General features: G+C 43.2%; 1 protein-coding gene across 3 annotated transcripts in view; it reads right to left on the bottom strand.

Moving 5' to 3' along the window:
- Positions 1-19,424, bottom strand: part of LOC138203437 (disheveled-associated activator of morphogenesis 1-like) — a 46,919-nt gene that overhangs the window by 10,592 nt on the left and 16,903 nt on the right. For all 3 annotated transcript variants that reach the window (XM_069158289.1, XM_069158288.1, XM_069158290.1), the window contains exons 2-10: positions 10,106-10,397; positions 7,630-7,719; positions 2,891-2,962; positions 2,460-2,554; positions 1,533-1,866; positions 1,301-1,411; positions 1,063-1,166; positions 599-665; positions 390-507 (exon numbers count right to left, since the gene is read on the bottom strand). In XM_069158289.1, the coding sequence (XP_069014390.1) occupies positions 390-507; positions 599-665; positions 1,063-1,166; positions 1,301-1,411; positions 1,533-1,866; positions 2,460-2,554; positions 2,891-2,962; positions 7,630-7,719; positions 10,106-10,297 (1,183 nt within the window). In that variant the 5' untranslated portion in view covers positions 10,298-10,397. The remainder of the gene's footprint in view (positions 1-389; positions 508-598; positions 666-1,062; positions 1,167-1,300; positions 1,412-1,532; positions 1,867-2,459; positions 2,555-2,890; positions 2,963-7,629; positions 7,720-10,105; positions 10,398-19,424) is intronic.

Below are 19,424 nucleotides of genomic sequence, written 5' to 3'. Positions count from 1 at the left end.
TTTCACAGAAAATCACTTACAAATTAAATATTAGACTCTTAATGAGTACAGTATTCAGTTTGGCTGGGAATGTCTTATCCAGTTTCTGGATTGACTTATCCGGACAAAGTCAACATTCTTATCATTTTGGCTTCAAACCAGAAGGTACAGATATATTGTGTATTTGGTGGGAGTAAAACTACACCCTTGCTTGGAGCCTCATTATATTTCAGGGAATGTTTTTTTTTTTTTTTTTTTAACTCCCCAGCATCTTTTCATCACATTAGACAGCAGAAAGAAAAAACAAAAGGTGTAGAAACAAAAAGTGTATTTCTGTGTGATTTCCACAATATTTGTCAAGCCTTGATTTATAGTTTGTCCAGTCATGGATAATCTACAGAAACACTCACGTGGCATGAGCAGGCAGTGATGCAGGACAGACATAAAGTGCGGGTAGGCATCAGTGTGGTTCATTTTCTTGCGGATGAGATCAAAAACTTGGGTGGCACTTTTGGTGTCTATATGTACCTGGAAGAAGACAACAGCAGGCATCAATACCCGCAAAGTATTTCACACCGAAATCGTGCAAGATGCAGGGAAAGATCTTTATTTTCCTTACCGACTCAAAACGTTTGGACAAAGCCAGCTCATCCTCATTCCGCAGCATCTCAAAGTAGTCTAAATGCCTGAGAGAGGGAAGGATGGAATTAGAGAGACAGCCTGTAAATATGATGCACTCCTATACTAATAGCTTAACTCAGAAAGACCGCTGAAGACAGTAATGACGATATAAACAGTAAAATTCGAATGTATTGTCATTTGCATGAAATAGAAAATCTAAAAAAAAGACTGTTTGGAAGGTATAGTTGTGTTTACTAGATGACAATCTGCTTTTTTCTTTCTCTAACTTGAAAGTTTTTTGGCTTTGTAAGTTCAGTTTTTGACTCGTAGTCAGTCCCAGGCAGTGTCCTGGTTCATTATGTCTTCTCAGCTCCTCATCACTAAATATTTATTGGCACCACTCTAAAGGAAGTGAGCTCTTCCCAAAAAGAAATCAGGGTTTTGAGTGAGGTTGCTTCTCACCTGTCTAACGTGGAGTTTTCATGAGACCGTAGTTTATCGATCACAGGTTGGATTCCCAGCATAAGAAACTCGTATCGGAGGTGGATGCGGAACTCCAAACTTGTCTTTATTAGAAAATAACAAAAAATTAGCAGTAGAAAAAGCATGCAAACAATGTTTTAAAGAGTCTTTTGAATGAGTGGTCAACTATAAGGACCTCTAAGGATCAGAGGGCTCCTGATAGCAGCATATAATTTACCTCTCCAGCTCCTTGACTCAGCACAGCATTAATAAAGGACATGATGGCTGTTTTCAGGTTGACCTCGTCTCTGTATCGCCCCGTACTCCGGTCCAGATCATTTATAAGTGTCTGAGGAATGACAAGCAATTACAGGAGTTAAATATCTTCAGGCAATGTTGCTTTTAAATTGCTTTATCTGTCGGCAACAGATTTAAAACCACAACTGGGCTCTTGACTCGCTCACGCCCACCTGGAAGCGCGTCCTCTCGCAGGCAAACCGTTGGTAGTGTAGCATGGACTCCAGGATTTTTTTGTGCCCGCCAGGCACCAAACACACAGCACCCATTATCTCCAGGACAGCCACCTTAGTCTTGATGTTTTCTGTGGCCAGGCTCTGAGCGATGATGTTGATGCTCTCGGTGTGAGAGAGGACGTGGGCGCGGCCCTGAGAATTGTTCATCAGGGCTTTGATGCAGCCGATCAGAGACGTGTGGATCTGTGACTCTGTGGTGTCGTAGTCCATACTCTTCAGGAAGTTCAGGATACACGTCAGGCCGTCCAGATCGATGAAACGGGTCACAAACCTTAGAGCAACACAGAGGTCATCCTGGTTTAGAGACAACTTGATTTTATTCTTTTAAAGATGTATCCCCCCCCCCTTTTATTAGATAAAGCCAGTACGAGAAAGGCAGGAAATGTGGGAAGAGAACAGGGGAAAGACATGCAGTCAATGGGACCTTACTGCTTCAGGGAAGTCTAGATCTACCAGGGAAATATAATTATGAGCTAAAATGTCCTCGGCTATAACTGTGGTATCACATATCAAATAGCTAAATATGTCTAAGTCTATGCGTGTCCACTCCTTCAGCCGCCTCTATTTCCTTATACTATAACTTCATTATCTTCAGTAAATGTAACATTTATTTCCAAAGTGTGTTTGAAAAGATTTCCTTTAATGTACATTTAAGTCAATGAAAAACCTTGAACTGGCGCCGCAGCGACCTTTACGGGTGCTCAGTTTTTAAAGGACTCATTTCCATACCAGGGTGAAGAACAGGAAAGAGTGACAGACGAGGTGAGAGGAGGTTAGATGAAAGGAGATGTGATGATAGCTGGCATTATATATAACAAGGCAGGGATGATAGGGCGGGACAGAGGGAGATGTAGATGTAGCCACCTCATGGGTTGGGTCCTCAGAGCCGTCTTCAGGCTCTCTATGGTTTTGTTCCTCTCTTCCTCGTCTTCTTTCTCCAAAGCGAGGAGCGTCGTTCTCTGTTCAACAAAACAATAAACATAATCAAGAGCCGAATCAATTAGTAAAGGCTGAAATAAGACTCATTTTCTTGATTACAAGCAGGTCACTTGGTAAATTAATTCCCACCGGATTTAAAAAGCAAAAAAAAATCTGCTTACTGCTTTAATCGGTTTAAACACCATCTAATAACATAATTACCAAAAGGCAAATTGCCAAAAGATGAGGTCTATAAATTAATTGAAGATAGTTTATGACGGGTACAGTCATAGTATTACGTCACTAAATTACATAAAACCTTAGGGGGAGCAGAAGATGACTATTTTGTAACAAAGAAAAATAATGCCATTACTTACAGCTGCCATTGAATTGAGCTGGTCGATGTAGTATTCTGGCCAACTAGTTGCACTTTTGTTTTCTTCTTGTTCCTGAAAAACAAACATACAGAAAAATGAATGACACTTTGCTGAGATTAAATTACATTTTTTTGAAAAATGACACAATAATAAGAGAAAAAGAACATAAGTGAATTCAAGAAAGATGTGTTTGGTTCATGAATATCAACTGTGAGTGATTGGAGTTTAAAAATGTCACACAAGAACGAGATCTTGAAGGAAACATTTCAGAAAGTCACAGGAGAGGACACGTTATTTGGTTTATGTCACATGTTTGAATCAAACTTCAAAGACAGATGAAGGACTTTTTCCCTCTTTCCTCCCATTTTCCATCATGCGTCAGATCACTTGGCTTTGAAAGACATGAAACACACAAACACCAGCAGGAAACAGAAGGTCTTGGGCATAAATAGCCAAAAGCCAAAACTGAAGCAAGAACTCAAAGTAGGGCGACACAGATATCCAACCTATTTTATCCTCCAGCACTTCACTGACTTTCAAGAGATGGTGACAAGTTCCAAAGACCCAGAGCACAGCTGCTTGAGAAAATCTCGAGATCAGCAAATGAATGTTAAAACTGTGGATTAAGGACGCGGCCGGCCTGATTTACGGTGAGATTAATCTCCTGACTGGCACGTTTACATTACATATGAAACGTAAACAAAATAAAACATAAATTCTAAAGATGATTTAATTTTCAATTTAAGAAAGCTGACAGAAGCACAGAGGAGAAAGTGGCTCGACCCTGAACTTGGCTTGGTACATAAAAGGCCTCTCGGCTTTCAGTTTAACTCTTGCTCCATTAAGCACAAGTGAACTGTGACCATCAGAAACTAATTGGGCGTCAGTTAATAAAGGGGCCTGCACAGAGTTGGCTGCTCCGGTCGAAACTCTGGACCTCGGCTGGTCTGCAGGGATTTTGTGCAGCGACAGCCCGATTCTGCTGTTCCGCTCATGACCGGTGCCAGTTTGACCAGGCGGGCGCCGGAGAGAGTCCAGTCCATTAGAGGAGCAGACGTAGAGGTGGGACCGCTTCCTGTTACATCTCACAGAGTCCATCTTTTAACCCGGATGTCAGCGGGCTCCAAACACTAACATGTCTACAGTTTATTTAGGGTCATGATGAGAGAGAAAAAGCTGGGAGAGTCTACTGGGGAACTTATTTTTTTTCCACATTTGAGAAAATAAAGATCAAAGACACATTAGGAGACAGGAATCCATTTCATGTATTTAATGGGGCAGTCTGCTTGAAAGGGAAGTGAAGTTACAGCTCTGTCCTCTCAGAAGTTGAACTCTTTTTTTTTTTTTTTGATGAAACTTAAAACCCAACTACAAAATCTCTGCTAACAACCAGATCAGTAAATCTTCATCTTGGCATGATGATGTAGCCTTGAAGAGAGCTGACGAGAAGCAGGAAGAAGATTGATTCTCTCCAGCATGATTTCATCAGCTCAGGTGCCGGGCCAAACCAAACAGACCGAGCTTTGACTGACTTATCTCCTCCACATCCAGCCCGAATTCTCAAGCCAAGAAACGACTGGTGAAAAAGAGCTACCTCATCACTTGTGAGCTTTGAGTGCCCTGATAATGACCCCACCTTCCTCCTTATCACCCCCCGCCACACACAAGCTGCACCTGTGGAAGTGAAGCCTTCCTGTTTGCCTTGGAGAGCTGAGTGCTTCCTTTGCCTCCTTTGCCCACACACACACACACACACACACACACACACACACACACACACACACACACACACACACTTCCCCCCCTGAGCTCAGATGGGGAGTATGTATCCGTCTGTCAGAGCTGCACAGTCAGCGATATTGATGCCTTTCCTCCCGGCCCCTGTTCTGCAGGTCGATGCTGCACATAAAGCTTTGATTGACCCACATCCTCCCCCACCTTCACACCAACGCTGAAACAACTCTACATGAACTGAACAGAAGCAGAACATGTTGAGATTTTTTTTTTTTTTGGGACTATTTGTAATAGGGTCACTAATTGGGGCAGAGAAGACGCAGGCGGATGCATTTCCGCTGTCCTCTCCCCCATCGCGTCCCTTCTCGCGACTGGCTGGTGGATGCTGTCCGCAGCCGAAAGAAAGCCATAAGTGCAATCTAGACTGAAACAAAGGGAGTGTTCGGCTGAAGAGGAAAACCTGAGACAAACATAATTGCTCGCGACGTGGCTTCTCAACGCTCCGATCATATTTATTAGCCCCGTAGTACCAGAAACTTTTTCTACATAAAAATGATCTGTCAACATAATAACACATCATTGGCGGACATTTTGGGAAATACGCATATCCACTGCAGGTTATATAAAAAGATTGATACAACTTTTAAGTCCGTACGCTAGATAAGACGCTGGAGCTGAACTTGTTATCCTGACTTGGGGACGACCCAGTGACGAAGTGATTAGGGTGCATAACACTTGTGCGAAAATGCCTCCAGCAGCTGAGCGCCCCGTTTTACTCCCAGCTGGCCGGACCTTTTGCTGCATGTCATTCCCCAAATGTCTTTCCTGCGTTGTGTCTATATCAACTGCAACTATCCAACAAAAGGCAAAATGCCCCCCCAAAATAAGACTAAGACGGGACTTACTGGAGCCTCGATGCGAGTATTGATCTTCTCATCTAACTCTTGGGTGGGGAGGGGGGAAGCCAATGTTTATTTCCATTCTTTTGTCACACACTGTCACATTGATTTTTGAGGTTGGCCCAGTTTATTTTGAAAACATCTACTCAATCAAAATGTGCATAAAAATATCAATTTGTGAAGAAAAAGGACTTTTTCAAACGCTGTGCCATATTTTGTATGTACAGTATGAGGACTTTTTGCTGCAGTGGCTTTAATAACCTCAGCGCCTTTCTGCAGCTGTTTGCTGGGGATTTATACTGGACACACTGACACACTAAATATCATCCATCCACCAGGCTAAATCCCAGAACTCCTCGACATCCAGTTTGTTACCAGATGTAGGAAAAGATTAATGAGTCTGCACGCCATGTCTGCACACTAGTCAGGACAGGATATCCTACACGCATATACCTACGGCCTTGACACACACTGCTGTAAAAATACGAGGACACATTCAGCGGTAGCCGTGTTCACATTGATCTAAAGTAGAGCAGGCGCCTGTGTTTTTCCTGCACGCTGAGGATGAATTCATATCCAGAGAGAGGCGGAACAGCTGACGGTCCTTTTATCAGGAAGAAAGGCCGTAATGAAACACGACACCGTCACAGAGCGGTCGAGTATGTTATGGCTACGTGAGGTGTATTATGTACAACCATGATTTGAAAAAAACAAAAAACTTTTAAGCAGACAGGCCGAGCTGTTCTGTTTTTCATTCAGGTAGGACAATGAAACAAAGACATAACAACCTTATAGTGTCGGAGAACAGTCAAAGTCAAACTTTGCACGTACTGGAGACACAACACTACTTTTTAATTCTTCACTCTTACAATACATTTCAACTTTTCATAGTTCCTGTCACTGCCTTCCCTGTTAGTGGATTATCTAATGGAAGAGGCCAGATTTAGCCTTCGTCTTACTCCCTCTATACGTCGCTATTTTTATATCCACCTTGTGTAACATCCTCCTAAGTGAGTTATTCATGATGGAGCTTTTTCAAGCAGTAAAAAGTTATTATGTAGTGATGGGGAGGGGGGGGGGGACCTGTAATTTAAGAGATGCGTAAGAGACCGGGGAATATAATTATTACAAAGTAGCTGGTGGTGAAGTGACTGATGAGGTCATCTAAAGACAAAATGTTGGGGACTGAAGAACTACCTGGTGAACTAATGAAGTACAGAGCAGTGGTGTACATTACAGTAATGAAGCTTCTACATTAAAGGAATACTTTGGCATTTTGAGAAAAAAAATGCTAAATCACTTTCCTGCCAAGAAAGAGAGCGAGAGAGAGCGGAGAACACGTATAAAAAGATTCCTCTGGCAGATCTGTCTGAGAATGTTATCCCATCTACAGATATGAGATACAAAAATTACTGACAGCAGCGGATTACCTCCGTTTAGCACAGACAGAGGACACAGAGGACAACCGTCCTTGCCCTGTCCAAAGGGAACAAAATTCCCCAGTTTTCCAGTCTTTGTGCTACGCTAAGCCAACCATTCTCCGGCAGTAGCTTCATATTTACGATGCCAATATGAGAGTGGTGGCGATCATCGCATCTAACTCTCGGCTGGAAAGTGAACATTTCCAAAAATGTCAATTATAATGCTTTTGATGTTTAAAAGCACTGCCGTGAACAGGACAATGCAGATTATTCTGGTTAGAAGCAATATGTCAGAGTAAAACAACAAGTTGTATTTGTAACAAAAGTCAAAAAGACAGGAGGGGGACAGAAAGACATAAACTGTGCCCTCCGGTATTATATAATAACTACTGCCTGGTCAGCCCCTGTGAAGATCTGAAATCTAAAATCTTACCTCACTTTTAGGACTAAACTTTGACTTCATCTCAATACAAAACACGAGGTTCCGTATTATCTCGTGTGTTTCTACTGTGTGGGTAGTGACACACAACCGACGGCAAAGAAGAAAAAAAAAAAGATCATCTGCTTTCCCCAGATACAGACAGCACACTCACACTGCTGTGATCAGGGGATTCATAATCAATAACAGAAGTTATTGATTATGGAGTGAAGCACTGTCCAGCTGACAGGGATGTGGATCTCTTACCTTCTTTTTGCTGCAGTAGATTTGCCATTTCTTCTCTGCAGGCAGGGCGAACATGGCTTCCCTGTGTTTCTCTGTAAGGTCAAGCTCGTCCTGCAAAGTTGAAAGAAAAAGCACAAAAAAAACAACAACAACAAAAAGAAAAGTCAAGAAACGTTGGCTCAAAGGAAAAGGAACATGTCTAAATAATATGTTTCACAATCCTTTATTGAAGACTGCAGGAAGAATATTATATCCAGGGCTTAAATATGGACAACATTCAGTTGCAAAATTTATCAAACATCATCCTGCAAATTTAGAAGTATGTACATAAATCTATTTTGTTTTTCCCCAAAACAAAAACCAGTGCCAGGCGTAATTCTAATCGAGCTCTGGTTTCAATTCCTGATCAGTTTGTGTTAAATCTCCTTGTGAAATCAGCTGAGATATCGCTAGTAAATTCAGCACGACTCTGAATCAGATCAGATGTCTTCCCGGCTTTAGACGTGAGTAATGGGGGAAAGATAAGGCGTGGTTTGCGCGCTCCTCATGTGGTAACAAACATCTGGAAACAACATGCGTCACAATTTATCACAGATATTTCCCAGAGGCACGCGAAGGGTGCTGTCATAATAAGTGTCTGAATAAGTAGCAGAGAAAACGTGGACAACTGAGACACATCAGCAAGATATGTAACTTTTTGGAGCTTTAACATATTTGTGTTCCGGTTTTCTTCAGTCCAGTCGGAAGATAACTGAAGCTAAATGAGCTCATGTGAAAGAGGAGGTGAAAATCATGAGGAAGCTTTTAAGCAATTTAGTAGTATAGTATAAAAACGTCCAAGAAACACGGGCTGATTGTTTTCGAGTTCATACTGGGCAACAAATCAGGATTACTGTGACTTCATGTGATTTGCCCACCAGATTCATTATGAAATGTTTTATGACTCATCGTGGAACTTCCTGTTGGGGTTATATTTGCTAAAGCGTTCACCATCGGAGTCAGAATCAGCTTTATTGACCGGGTATGTTTACACGTACAAGGAATTTGACTCCGGTTGTAGCTTCTCTCTCAGGGTACAAAAAACAAAAACGGACAGACATATATAGACATATATACAGCTAAGAAACAAATATATAGATATATACACCTAAACAATGGTGCAATTGCAACCTAGTGCAAATGGTGCTGATGCAGCCCTGCAAATCAATATGTGCAATGATCAAATCACCCACAGTGGTTGTTTGGACTATTGATTGATCGTGTGAAATTGGTGCACACTGTCACAAGTAAGTATTGAATGTGTTAAAGGCAAAATAATCTCGACGCTAAAGAGCAGCTACATGTTTTAAGCAGTAGATGTGTAGCTTAAGATTTCGTTGACTCGGAAAGAAAAAAAAAAAAGGATCTCCGAATGTAGGATGGGGAAAAGAAGCTTCACTTTGAGTTCAAATACATTGAAAGTTCAGAGGTCAGGTTTAAGTGACTGTAACTGAGCAGTTGGCAAGAATGTATTTCATAACGTGAGCCATTTTCTCCCCCAGCAAACCCATTTGGATTATGCACGCCCGTGGTGGCTCCTACTGGGTGAAAAGAAAAGCACGTGTCTGTTTTCTTTTAGTAAACAGAGCAACTGAAAGCCTCCTCGTCGTTACACTCAACTTACTCAATTATGTCTTCATAAAGGGTGGTGGACAAAAACAAGCAATTAGCAGATGGAGGAGGCTGAGACATTAAGAGCTCCTGAATGAGGCCTATTGATGTGCAAAAAATGCCATGCTCAGATTACTGTGGCAACCATGAGAGAGGAAATGGGGCCAGAAGAGAGAGGAGGGCACGACAAATTAGAAGTGACAATAAGACAGAAAGAAAAGCAGACTGGCCCCATTACTCACAGGATAGTGTAAGGGTACACTGGGAGGAAGTGGCAGTTCATTTGTGAATAACAGACGGTGTAATCAATGAGGTATATTTTAAAAGATCTCTTTTGAGTTTAACAAAATGTTGAACATCGGTGTTCATTTTTAAAAAGATCATTAGTTTAAAGTATTTCAGAGTGAACGATTAAGTTCCTTCCTCTTTGTTGGGATGACAGGTTGGTTTTTAGATGTCAGAATTCGTCCCGGATCGTTTTAGGAACGAAACGGTTGTCTTTCTAAACTGTACTGTGTAGTATTTGCTATTTGAGAAAAAGGATTAAGACCACTGCAAACTTTTAGGTCATCCAGCCCAAGTGTGTGGCTCATTTAAGTGTTTTTGATGGTGCAGTCGATTGAGTTATATCAGGGTTTAACTACCCAGGCGACACTTGGTAGTAGGATCCATTCAATGTTGTTAAGGGGTTTGTTGACACTAAAAATATAGAATATCACCAGATTTATCACGAACTTAGTCAGACGATGTTTCCAGATACATGAACTGAACCACTTCTTATGGACTCTTATAATCACTGCAGTCTGGATTTAACAAGAAAACCAGAAAAGGAAGAAGAGTGCCTTACCACCAACTCGGAGAACATGCCGTCCAGCTCATCATATCCTGGCATCGGCAGTGCCGGCTCCATGGACTGCAGGGCGAAGTCCTCCCGCAGCCTGTAGGTGATCTCCGGGTGGTCGCTGCCGTTAAAACAGCAGAAGATGAAGGAGAGGCCTCCGCGGCCACCGCCGCCACGCTTCCGAGGAGCCATGGCCATCCAACGTGTCCCACTGGTCGGGCAGGGAGGGTGGGAGGCTCCGTCAGGGCCTCTTTTACAGCCTCCTCCACCTCAAGAGTTCGGCCTCCGTCAGAGAGTACTGCGAACACAAAGAAGGGACGCGGTGAGTTTTCAAACACGGGCCTCAATTTAGCCTCACAGAGCGGAATGAAGTCAGGACCACTTCGGTTCGTCCTTTTTTTAAAACAGGCGGTCAGAAAAATCAATCACAGAAACCGAGTACATAATAAGCTCGAGAAACACCACGCTCTGTCAGAACTGGTTCGTGAGACGTGTTGTCCGACCACGCAGGACGTCACTGCTGCACACGTGAAAAGTGGAACAACTTGTTGTATATCAAGTGCAAAAATATAGCTACAGAGAGAAAGTCAAACCCAGCATGCTGATCTTAACTAACCACATCTGGCCAATCGGGGCGTGAAGTGGGTGCAAGTTTCAGATGGTCGGTTTTGGAAAGTTACGCAAACGGTCACAAACCCGCCTAAACCCACAAGGAGGGAGCGGGTGGGGGTGGAGGGTGGGGGTGGGGAGGGGAGCTTCAAAGCTATCTAACTATTCAACAAGCAGTTTAGCTGGCCCCAGACACACCATTTGGATTGTAACAAATACAAAGACTGATACTTTCTGCTCTACTAGAATATATGCACAGCAACACCAGAGCTGTCGCTTACTGCAGCTGGAAAAACACCGTCTGCAAAGACGCCGAGTTTCGCACTCTTACAACCGGAACCTCCGGCCCTGGTAATGGTTACTGATGCCGGGTCATCGTTTTTGAAGGGAAAGTACAATGCACTTTATCACTGAGGGCAAGGAGTGAAAGATTCAATTATATCGTTTACACAATAGAGGCCTGTCATGATGACAGTGTGATGGTTGAAATGGAGACCATAATTTGCCTGGATTAGTGTATTCAGGCCTTCTCATCTACCCCTTCCTTCCTATTCAGCATCGGCTTTCCTCTGAAGATCTAACGAGTCATGATTAGAGGGGTGTGTTTACAATGGCTGCGATGAGAGGTGTGCGAAGCTGCATGTTGTTTTGGAGACTGGCCCGGTCAGTGCTGGTAAAGAGCTTAAACAGACCTTTTTGCAAACCCTTGAGGGGGTGTTACGAGTCAGCCTGCTTACTGTTAAAGTGACGGGTGGGATTTACAACATTTAGAGACCACATCAAACTCAAATATACAACACTTCAATCTTCCCGATAATAATAATGGCCCGACTTCCCCTTCCTGCTGTTTTGCTTCGTAGATATAATGACACATTTGGATTAAAATCTGCAGCAGCTGCAATTGTATTAGTAATGTAGGAAATGTGGCCAATCCTTGGGCTGGACTATTGCATCATCTGCCCTGCCTGTATATCACAGATAAAAATACATAGAGACCAGCTGTCCCAAATGAGCAGCATTGCTGAGGAGGGTTGAGCACGTCACAGAAAGTTCTTCCAGGTGAGGATTCAATGAGCCTGACTGCATTTCAGTAGATTCATAGAAACGCTTAAGAGTGTATTTTAGGTTTCTATGAATCACATTCATGGCTACGGTCTAAAGTATCTCAATATCCAACTACTGGATGGATTGGAGCAACATTTAGAGACGGTGATGACTTCAATGATTGCTGACACTTTCTCAACTGCCATCATGTGGCTTTGAGTCAAATGTCTTTTGGCATCAATTGGCATGAAATTCTGGTGCAGACATCCATTTCACCCTCAAGAGTTGCAGACTATTTTGACGAGACCAGACTATCTCTGCTTACTGCTTTCAATACATTTAGTCACAGTTGCTACTGAAGCTAAAAAGAAGTTCAACAAAACGTACGATTTTAAGACGAGACCCGACTTCCTACCTCCCTACAAATAACATAAACACGTTGGACTTGTAACAAACTACTAATCAATACAGGAACACGAAGACAGAAAGACGAGAAAGCTGTATGCTGTGTGCTCGCTGGCCTACTGGCTCAAATTCAAGCCGGTATATGGGAATCAAGTGCGCAAGAACACTCTGCTTTCTGGCCAGTGAGGATGTAATGTCCAGATATCCACGAGGACGCTGTCCTCAGCATGTCACAAAAACAGCTCCACAGTCTCCCTCCTTCACCAGCGGTGCGAAGCCGAGCATCTTCAACCACAGAGGCTGTGCTGACATGCAGGAATTTCTGGATGTCTTTTCTTGGTGACCGGTGGCCCAATGACCATAACCATGGTTACCATGTCCACTCAACCGTTCCCCGTGATTTCCTATAGGTCAAAGGCTGCACCCAGAACCATTTCTAAATTCAGTCCGGCCGGCCGGGTCACGTCCTCAGCTGTGATCGAAGATTGCGGGTCACTGTTCTCAGTTAGCTCGGGCAACAGACGGCAGCGAAAGTTATTTCTTCCGAAGGAGAAAGTGAGGACATTTCCTATGAGTGGAATCATAAAAAGTCAATTTTGTGGTCTACCTAAATAAAGCCTGATGTCATCACTGTCCCATTTTAGCCCCTTTTTTGGTTCATCTGGGTTTCCTCCATCCAGCAGCTGTGTTTTTTAAACAAATGTGCAACAGTCACCAAAGTTGTTATAAGCTTCTTCCCAGCCACCAGAAGATCTTGAAATCAGTTATACTTTCATTACTCATCTGTAAAAAGAAAAAAAAGAAGCAAATCCATAGGGACTAAAATCAAAACACAAAGATAAAATATCATTTAACAATTTTGTCAATTTTGTCTCAGGCAGACGGGATTAATACTGAAATGTGCTGCAATGAGCACTTAATCACATTACAACTTCTGTCTTCGGGTCGCCAACAAACTAGTATTAAATGGGCAAACTGTCAAACAAAATTAACAATAGTATAACAAATTCCATCATAAGAATAATGACTCTGTTCTAATATAAAGACTAATATACACAACGGGCAGCAAATGAAAAGCATATAGTATACAAGACAGAAGAGGTGCCCGAAGCCCAATGGCCACACGTGGGATAAAGTACACAGCAGCTCACTCTTACTAACACACTGAATAGTGTATTTATTTTGACACATCCTTGACTTTTCCAAATTGACTACTGGAGGCCTCGGCAGCAGCTGCTTGACTTCACGCTCACCATCTATTCTGGCATGAAGAGAAGAAACGACTCAAAGCCCTCTTTGACCATATTAGTCCACAAACCTGTCCATCTTTTCCATTAGCTAAAGCAGACTGTAAACTTTGTGTAAACTCGTGCAGCAGAGCGGGACGACGCTGGTCCGGTTCCAGCTGCAGGAAGCAGGAAACGGGGAAGGTTTGAACGGACCGCTGTCACCGGGAGGACTTTGTGCCGTAATTGCGAACCCTCTTGAGACCGAAGCGCTCCGACATTAGCCCCCGGAGGTTGTCTGTCAGACGGTCAAGGCTCGCAACACAACGGAGGCTTGTTGCAACAGGACGACATTCCTCCTATAGCCAGGTGAGCCTGGTGACGCTCAACAACACGTACATACAACAACGCCTTCAGCCGTCAGCCGCTCGAAACCGAGCCGGTCCACCGATGTGCCAGCCGACAGGTTCAACTGACCCCTGAGCTGCCCGAGCAGTAACACTTAGCAGGATTATTGGTTATTTGCGGGAATTATCCTCCGAGCTGGCACGTTCGAAATGTTAACAGTCTGAAAGTTGACGATTATGCCATGCAACAGCTGCGCTTATATAACCAAGAACAAAGCTGTTTATAGCAACGTAAACCGGCTCTGGGACGCCGTCGTGCCTTTCGTAGGCAGCTGCGTACGGTAAAAGGCGGATTCTTTTGCACTCCTTCATTCACACACATCAGATAATTAGACCCGCCCACTCGTATTCAGCCAAACACTTCTCTCTTTGTGCGAGGGAGATTTCCGTCTGCGGACACTCTTGTTGTTTTCTCGACCATGTGGTTGAGTGGATGACCTGGCACGGGCCCAGACTGTAAAAAAAAAAAAAAGCATCCCAGTGTTTGCGAAGTGAGTGCGAGGCCGTGCATGGTGCCCGTCCAAGACCTCCCCGTGAAAACCTGCGGCGCTGTCAGGTCTGACCGGAGAAAAGGCAGAAGCCGAGAGGAGCGATCGTGAGCTAAACACAGAGGAACACACTCACGTTACTGAACATGTGTGGAGGAGAGTGAAGAACAGGGAGCGGGAACACGGCGACGACCCGACGCCCTTCATCCAACCGTCTCCGTCCGGCTCAGCCTCTTCTCCCTTTTCCTTTCTTCCGGCGGTGTCCATTTCATTGACCTCCTCAACCTCCTCTTACCGTTCGCAATTACTAAAAGATTTTAAGGGTTTGTCTGACGGCACAGTAAACTCCGTACTGGAAATAATGTAGGCCGGTGGGCTGCGGTCGCTTGGGCGACAGCCCATCCAACAATGATCTTCTGTCACAGTTCTTCTTAACACAAAGCAATTTGTGCGAAATCAAACTGCTCATTTCAAGCGAAGAAATCACTTCCTAAAAAAAAAAAAATCCAAAAATCCCCATAGTGCGTATCGTCCTCATAGTAAATAAGCAGCCGCGAATTAACAGCGTTCATTAATTGGTGGCTTTGTGCTTCATTTATAAATGCTAACAGGTCAAGTTCAAGCTGATGCTAACAACCTAGCATGTGCTTGACTTGGAGCAGGAATTCAACCTTGGAACGAGAACACAGTGGACAGCAGCGTATTGAAAACAGATGTGCAAAATACCTTCTTCTGCACCAGCTGGCATCTCTCAGCAGATTCGGGCGCTTTAATTTTTTGATAAGTTGCACTAATGTTTGATGGAATAAGATACAGATGAACAACTTTCCCAAAGAAGTCGTAGAGCCGAAAGAAGTCTTGAACAAGAATGTGGGTGTAAAGCGAGCTGCAAACCAACGGTGACATCACCCACCGGTTTGCCGTCTCGAGTTCGGGTTTTGGCCGTCGCCATCTTGGGAGCCAGAAGTGACCATATTTGGACGAGACGGGGAGGAGCGACCGGTGGATCTGGCTCCATCCTAGGAGAACACTATTCCCGCCCACCTATAGCGGGAAACCTGACTGCACCATAAGCCTGTCAATCAAACCGACTTTGTATTTCATCTTCAGAGAAGCTGAATGGGAGTCTATGGAGCCGGAGCCTTTTTGAAGCCAGCCAGCGGCACGTGTCGTACTGCAGTTGAAGACACTTCCGCATTGGCCTCATTTTTCAGCTTCGTCCGCTTTTATATAAAGTCTATGATGTTAAGACAGTAATGAAATTCAATACATATATTTGGCAGCAGGGTTGCGTCACACCGAGTTAAAAAAAAAAACTATACTTGGAAACAATCTGTGTGAAAAACCCTTGAGAAAAACTGTGAATCCCTAAAGTCTAAATAAAAATATAATTTCTCCTGGAAAATATAAAATAATACAGCATCATACTACTCTTATCATCATTCTTACACAATGCCATGGCTCTAACCCAAGATGGTATATTCTGCCACATTAACAGCCAAAGAGGACCTAAATCATTTCATGTTACATTAAAAAAAAAAAAAAAAAAAAAAAAAAAAAAAAAAAAAAAAAAGATGTTACAGCTGTGAGTAGAAGGTTTGGTTGTGCAGAGTGGAGCTGCAGCTGTGGCTGGAGCAGAAAGGTATTTGGTGCACAGAAGTATAATCTTCTTTTCTGATTTAGGATTTGGGATGCATCAGATTTACGATTTGATGATCATCTCATCACAGCATTTTCAAAGCCAAGCAACTCAACATTGCAGCCATGACACACTGCTCCACTACACAGTGCCTCTCACACTGACAAGAGTTTCATTTGAGAACTATAAACGTGCTCTCTTACGTCAAACCAATACTCGCTGCACAGTTCATGGTTTGGCAGGACAGCGCAAGAACTGCAGGACGCTGCACTCATTTTCAGCAGGAGAGGCTTTTGGAGAACCCCAGGACTGTTGTTCTCTGCGCTTGGTCATTTATTTTGGATCAGTCTGGACTGCAGCAAATAAAAGGCACAGGACTAACACAATAAGGCTAGTGGTAGTCCTTTCATCAAAATACACAGCCTGAGCCTGGAGCTGCCCGAGTGAAAATCAATCAGCAACCCAGCATTTGAACACTGGCTGTTTGCTCAACCTTTGAAACTCAAAACTGTGTCCACAGGAGGGGTGGGGTGGGGTGGGTGGGGAGGGGAGGGGGTTTGGTCACAGACACAAAAAGTGCAACATTAACAACAATCAAATGCAACTGAACTGTAGCGCATGTCGTGCATGTCGGTTTTGTCCCATCAAGAAAGAAAAACAAACTTGGGAAATATCTCCCGTTCAAACTTGGGTTTCACACCGTCTTCATTTTCATTGGTTCAGCTGCGGCGTCTACAAATGACACAGAGGTGTCCATGTTGTCCTGCACAGCTGGACAGCGCACACAGCCGTCGGCTCCCCGAGCACACAATGAGTAAACACGTGCAGACTTTGTGACACTCATCAGAAAATAACTGGGCCATTACGGAAATGCTGAGTGGCAGGTTACGAGGAGATTAAAAAAAATCGATCACTTTTTAGAGCCTGTCAGAATTGTCCTCGGTGTGAACGCAGCAGTGTTGCGGTCGCGGCGCCGTTTGGCTGCAATATGTGTGTGTGTGTGTGTTCATGTGCATTTAAATGACATGACCGGGTGTCGAGATGCGGCAAAGAATTTGCCTCCGGAGCATTAATGTCACATGGCTGAGGGAGCAGCGCTGAACTGACTCTCAGATTACAGGATTAACATACAGAGACGCTGTAAGAGCGAAGAGGGACGGATAACAGCGCGGGGACGGACAAAGGAAGCGTTTCTTCCACCAGCTCAACGTTTTTATACTCGTCTACAGGGCCGCGGGTTATAAAAGCTCAGTTCTTGTAAGACTTTGAAGTCGTGACCGCTGACCGCAACCGAGTCCGAGCTGTGGCGGCAACGCAAAGAATTTGCATATGCATATACTTTCCTTTGCATATACTCGTTGATTTGAAATAACACGGTTAAAATAAAAAAAATTTAAACTAAAATAGGACTACTTAAACTACTTTAATCAAGTCTAAAGCTACTTGTGGTTTTAGTCTGTTTTATTGCAAAAATATTTGAAGATTTAGTTTGTCGTTTAAGTCCTTTTATCCGTTTTATATCACTTGAATGTTTTCGGGTTGCATTCTCGTTGGTCGGACCGTAAAAGAAATCTGAAGATATCTCCTTGGGCTTTACAAATGCTATAACAAGAGTCTTTAACAATTTAACAAATTCTTGTGTCTGTTTATCCTTTGCTTCCGTTACTATAAAAATGTCCCGAACCACAATGAAACCCTTCACTCTTCAAACAGGAAAAACACTGTTCTGGTTTTCTATTTAAACAGCTGCTGAAAAAAAAAGTAAAATTCTGTCTGTGGGCTGTTTTGTGAAAATGAAGGTCAGGATGATAACTGTATTATTCAACATAATATATTGGTGCACAATAAATCAAAATACTCTTCTGGTGCTCTGCTGCCAATACAGCAGATACACGGCGGTATCTGTTGTGGGCTAAAACCAGCAGATTCCATTAGCCCCGTTACATAAAGGTCATTTAATCCAACATCTTCGCTCATTACACAGACTCATGATCTTCACGCACGTTTCATCTGGAGATAGTATCGTGGTCGGGGGTGTACGACGACTGACATGATTGAGCAAAAAAAACCAAAAACAACAACACCCCCTGTATCTTCAACCACAGCCAAAGTTAAAATCTGGTCAAAAATGATCATTAAATATAAAGAGAAGAATGAGAAAGAGTATGACGAAAGCTGACCAGCGTATGCCGAGTTTGATCTTCGAGCTATAACCGATTGTTGGATCAACAGATTTTGGTGATGATCTGACTCGTTGACATGTTTTGTCTGGCGGGCAACGGCTTTACTTTACAAACAGAGGCTTGTGCAGATCCAGTGCCGATATGTCGGTCAGTAGCGTTGTTTTGATGCCTTGGAAAGATTCAGTCACTTGTGAATCCAAAACGCGGTACCCTCTGTAGTTTCTCACGAAGCGTGGAAACGGTCCCTTCAACGGCAGGTTTATCGTCATATATTTGTTTCGACGATAACAATTTAATAAGGAAGGAACTCGAACGCAGAAGTAGAAACTGCGCCTCTGATCTCCTGTACTTCCTGGATGCTTTGAACAAATCGGCAATGTTTTTAGAAATCGATTTCTGCGGCGAGTTCATGATCATTTTTGCCTTCGATTAGACATGAGAAGAACACATTTTATTCCAAAAATAAGAAGGCGTCTTCTCTACAATATACTGAGCTGTCCATTGGCTTTATAAAAAAAATAAAAAAAAATAAAAAAAAATTGGTGGTATTTCCCTTTAATTCTTACATGAAAGAATAATATCACAAAGTAAAAAAAAAAAAGTACATTTATGACTGGGAAGTGTGCAGCTAAAATGTGGGGAGGACAGAGATTAAAAAGTGGGTTAAAAGGCTGCTGTTCCTTCAACATGCAAAGCTTGTCAAACTGGTCCTGCAGACAGATTCTCCAACCCCCACCTTAAACATGTTAGCATTCTTCCACGGGTCAGCCCTTCAAGTGGAGGTTAGACTCGGGGCAAAACAGGGAACTACTTGAACAGGCGACAACATCCTTGCCAGAGTTTCTGCCGAAGTTACTTGGGCTCCGTTTGTTGGCGATGTTCCACGAAACAGGGGGGGGGGGAGAAAAAAAAAAAACAGCTCGGTTTAAAAATAGTCCCAAAATATGAAGAGCTCTTGTCGTTCCACTTGTGAAAGAATCAGAACAAAAAAACAAACAAAAAAAAAAAAACTGCAGCTTCAAACTCGTGCTAACATTTCAAACAACTCGCCTATTTCAGGACAGCAGCGTTTGTTCTAGGATCTAAATCTGTCACGGGTTCAAGTTCACTTTATAAATTGCTAAATTGTTTACCTCAGCAATATTCATGCTGTTGTAATTTGCATCTCCTAAATTCTGCATGTGAAGTTCCTAACAACTGTACTGCGTCATCTCGAATCCGATGAGCAGACGGTGGTGGAAATGCTGCGCGTAATCATTAAGACTGTGATATTTAAAGGGACGTTCCGCCCGTTTATGCAGATGTCTAGTCTAGTCAGTCAGGA

This window comes from Embiotoca jacksoni, unplaced genomic scaffold (genome assembly GCF_022577435.1).
Source record: "Embiotoca jacksoni isolate LCO1_2020_lvr unplaced genomic scaffold, fEmbJac1.0.p SCAF_23, whole genome shotgun sequence".
NCBI classification, from domain to species: Eukaryota; Metazoa; Chordata; class Actinopteri; family Embiotocidae; genus Embiotoca; species Embiotoca jacksoni.
This window is presented reverse-complemented; position numbering and strand designations above follow the sequence as displayed.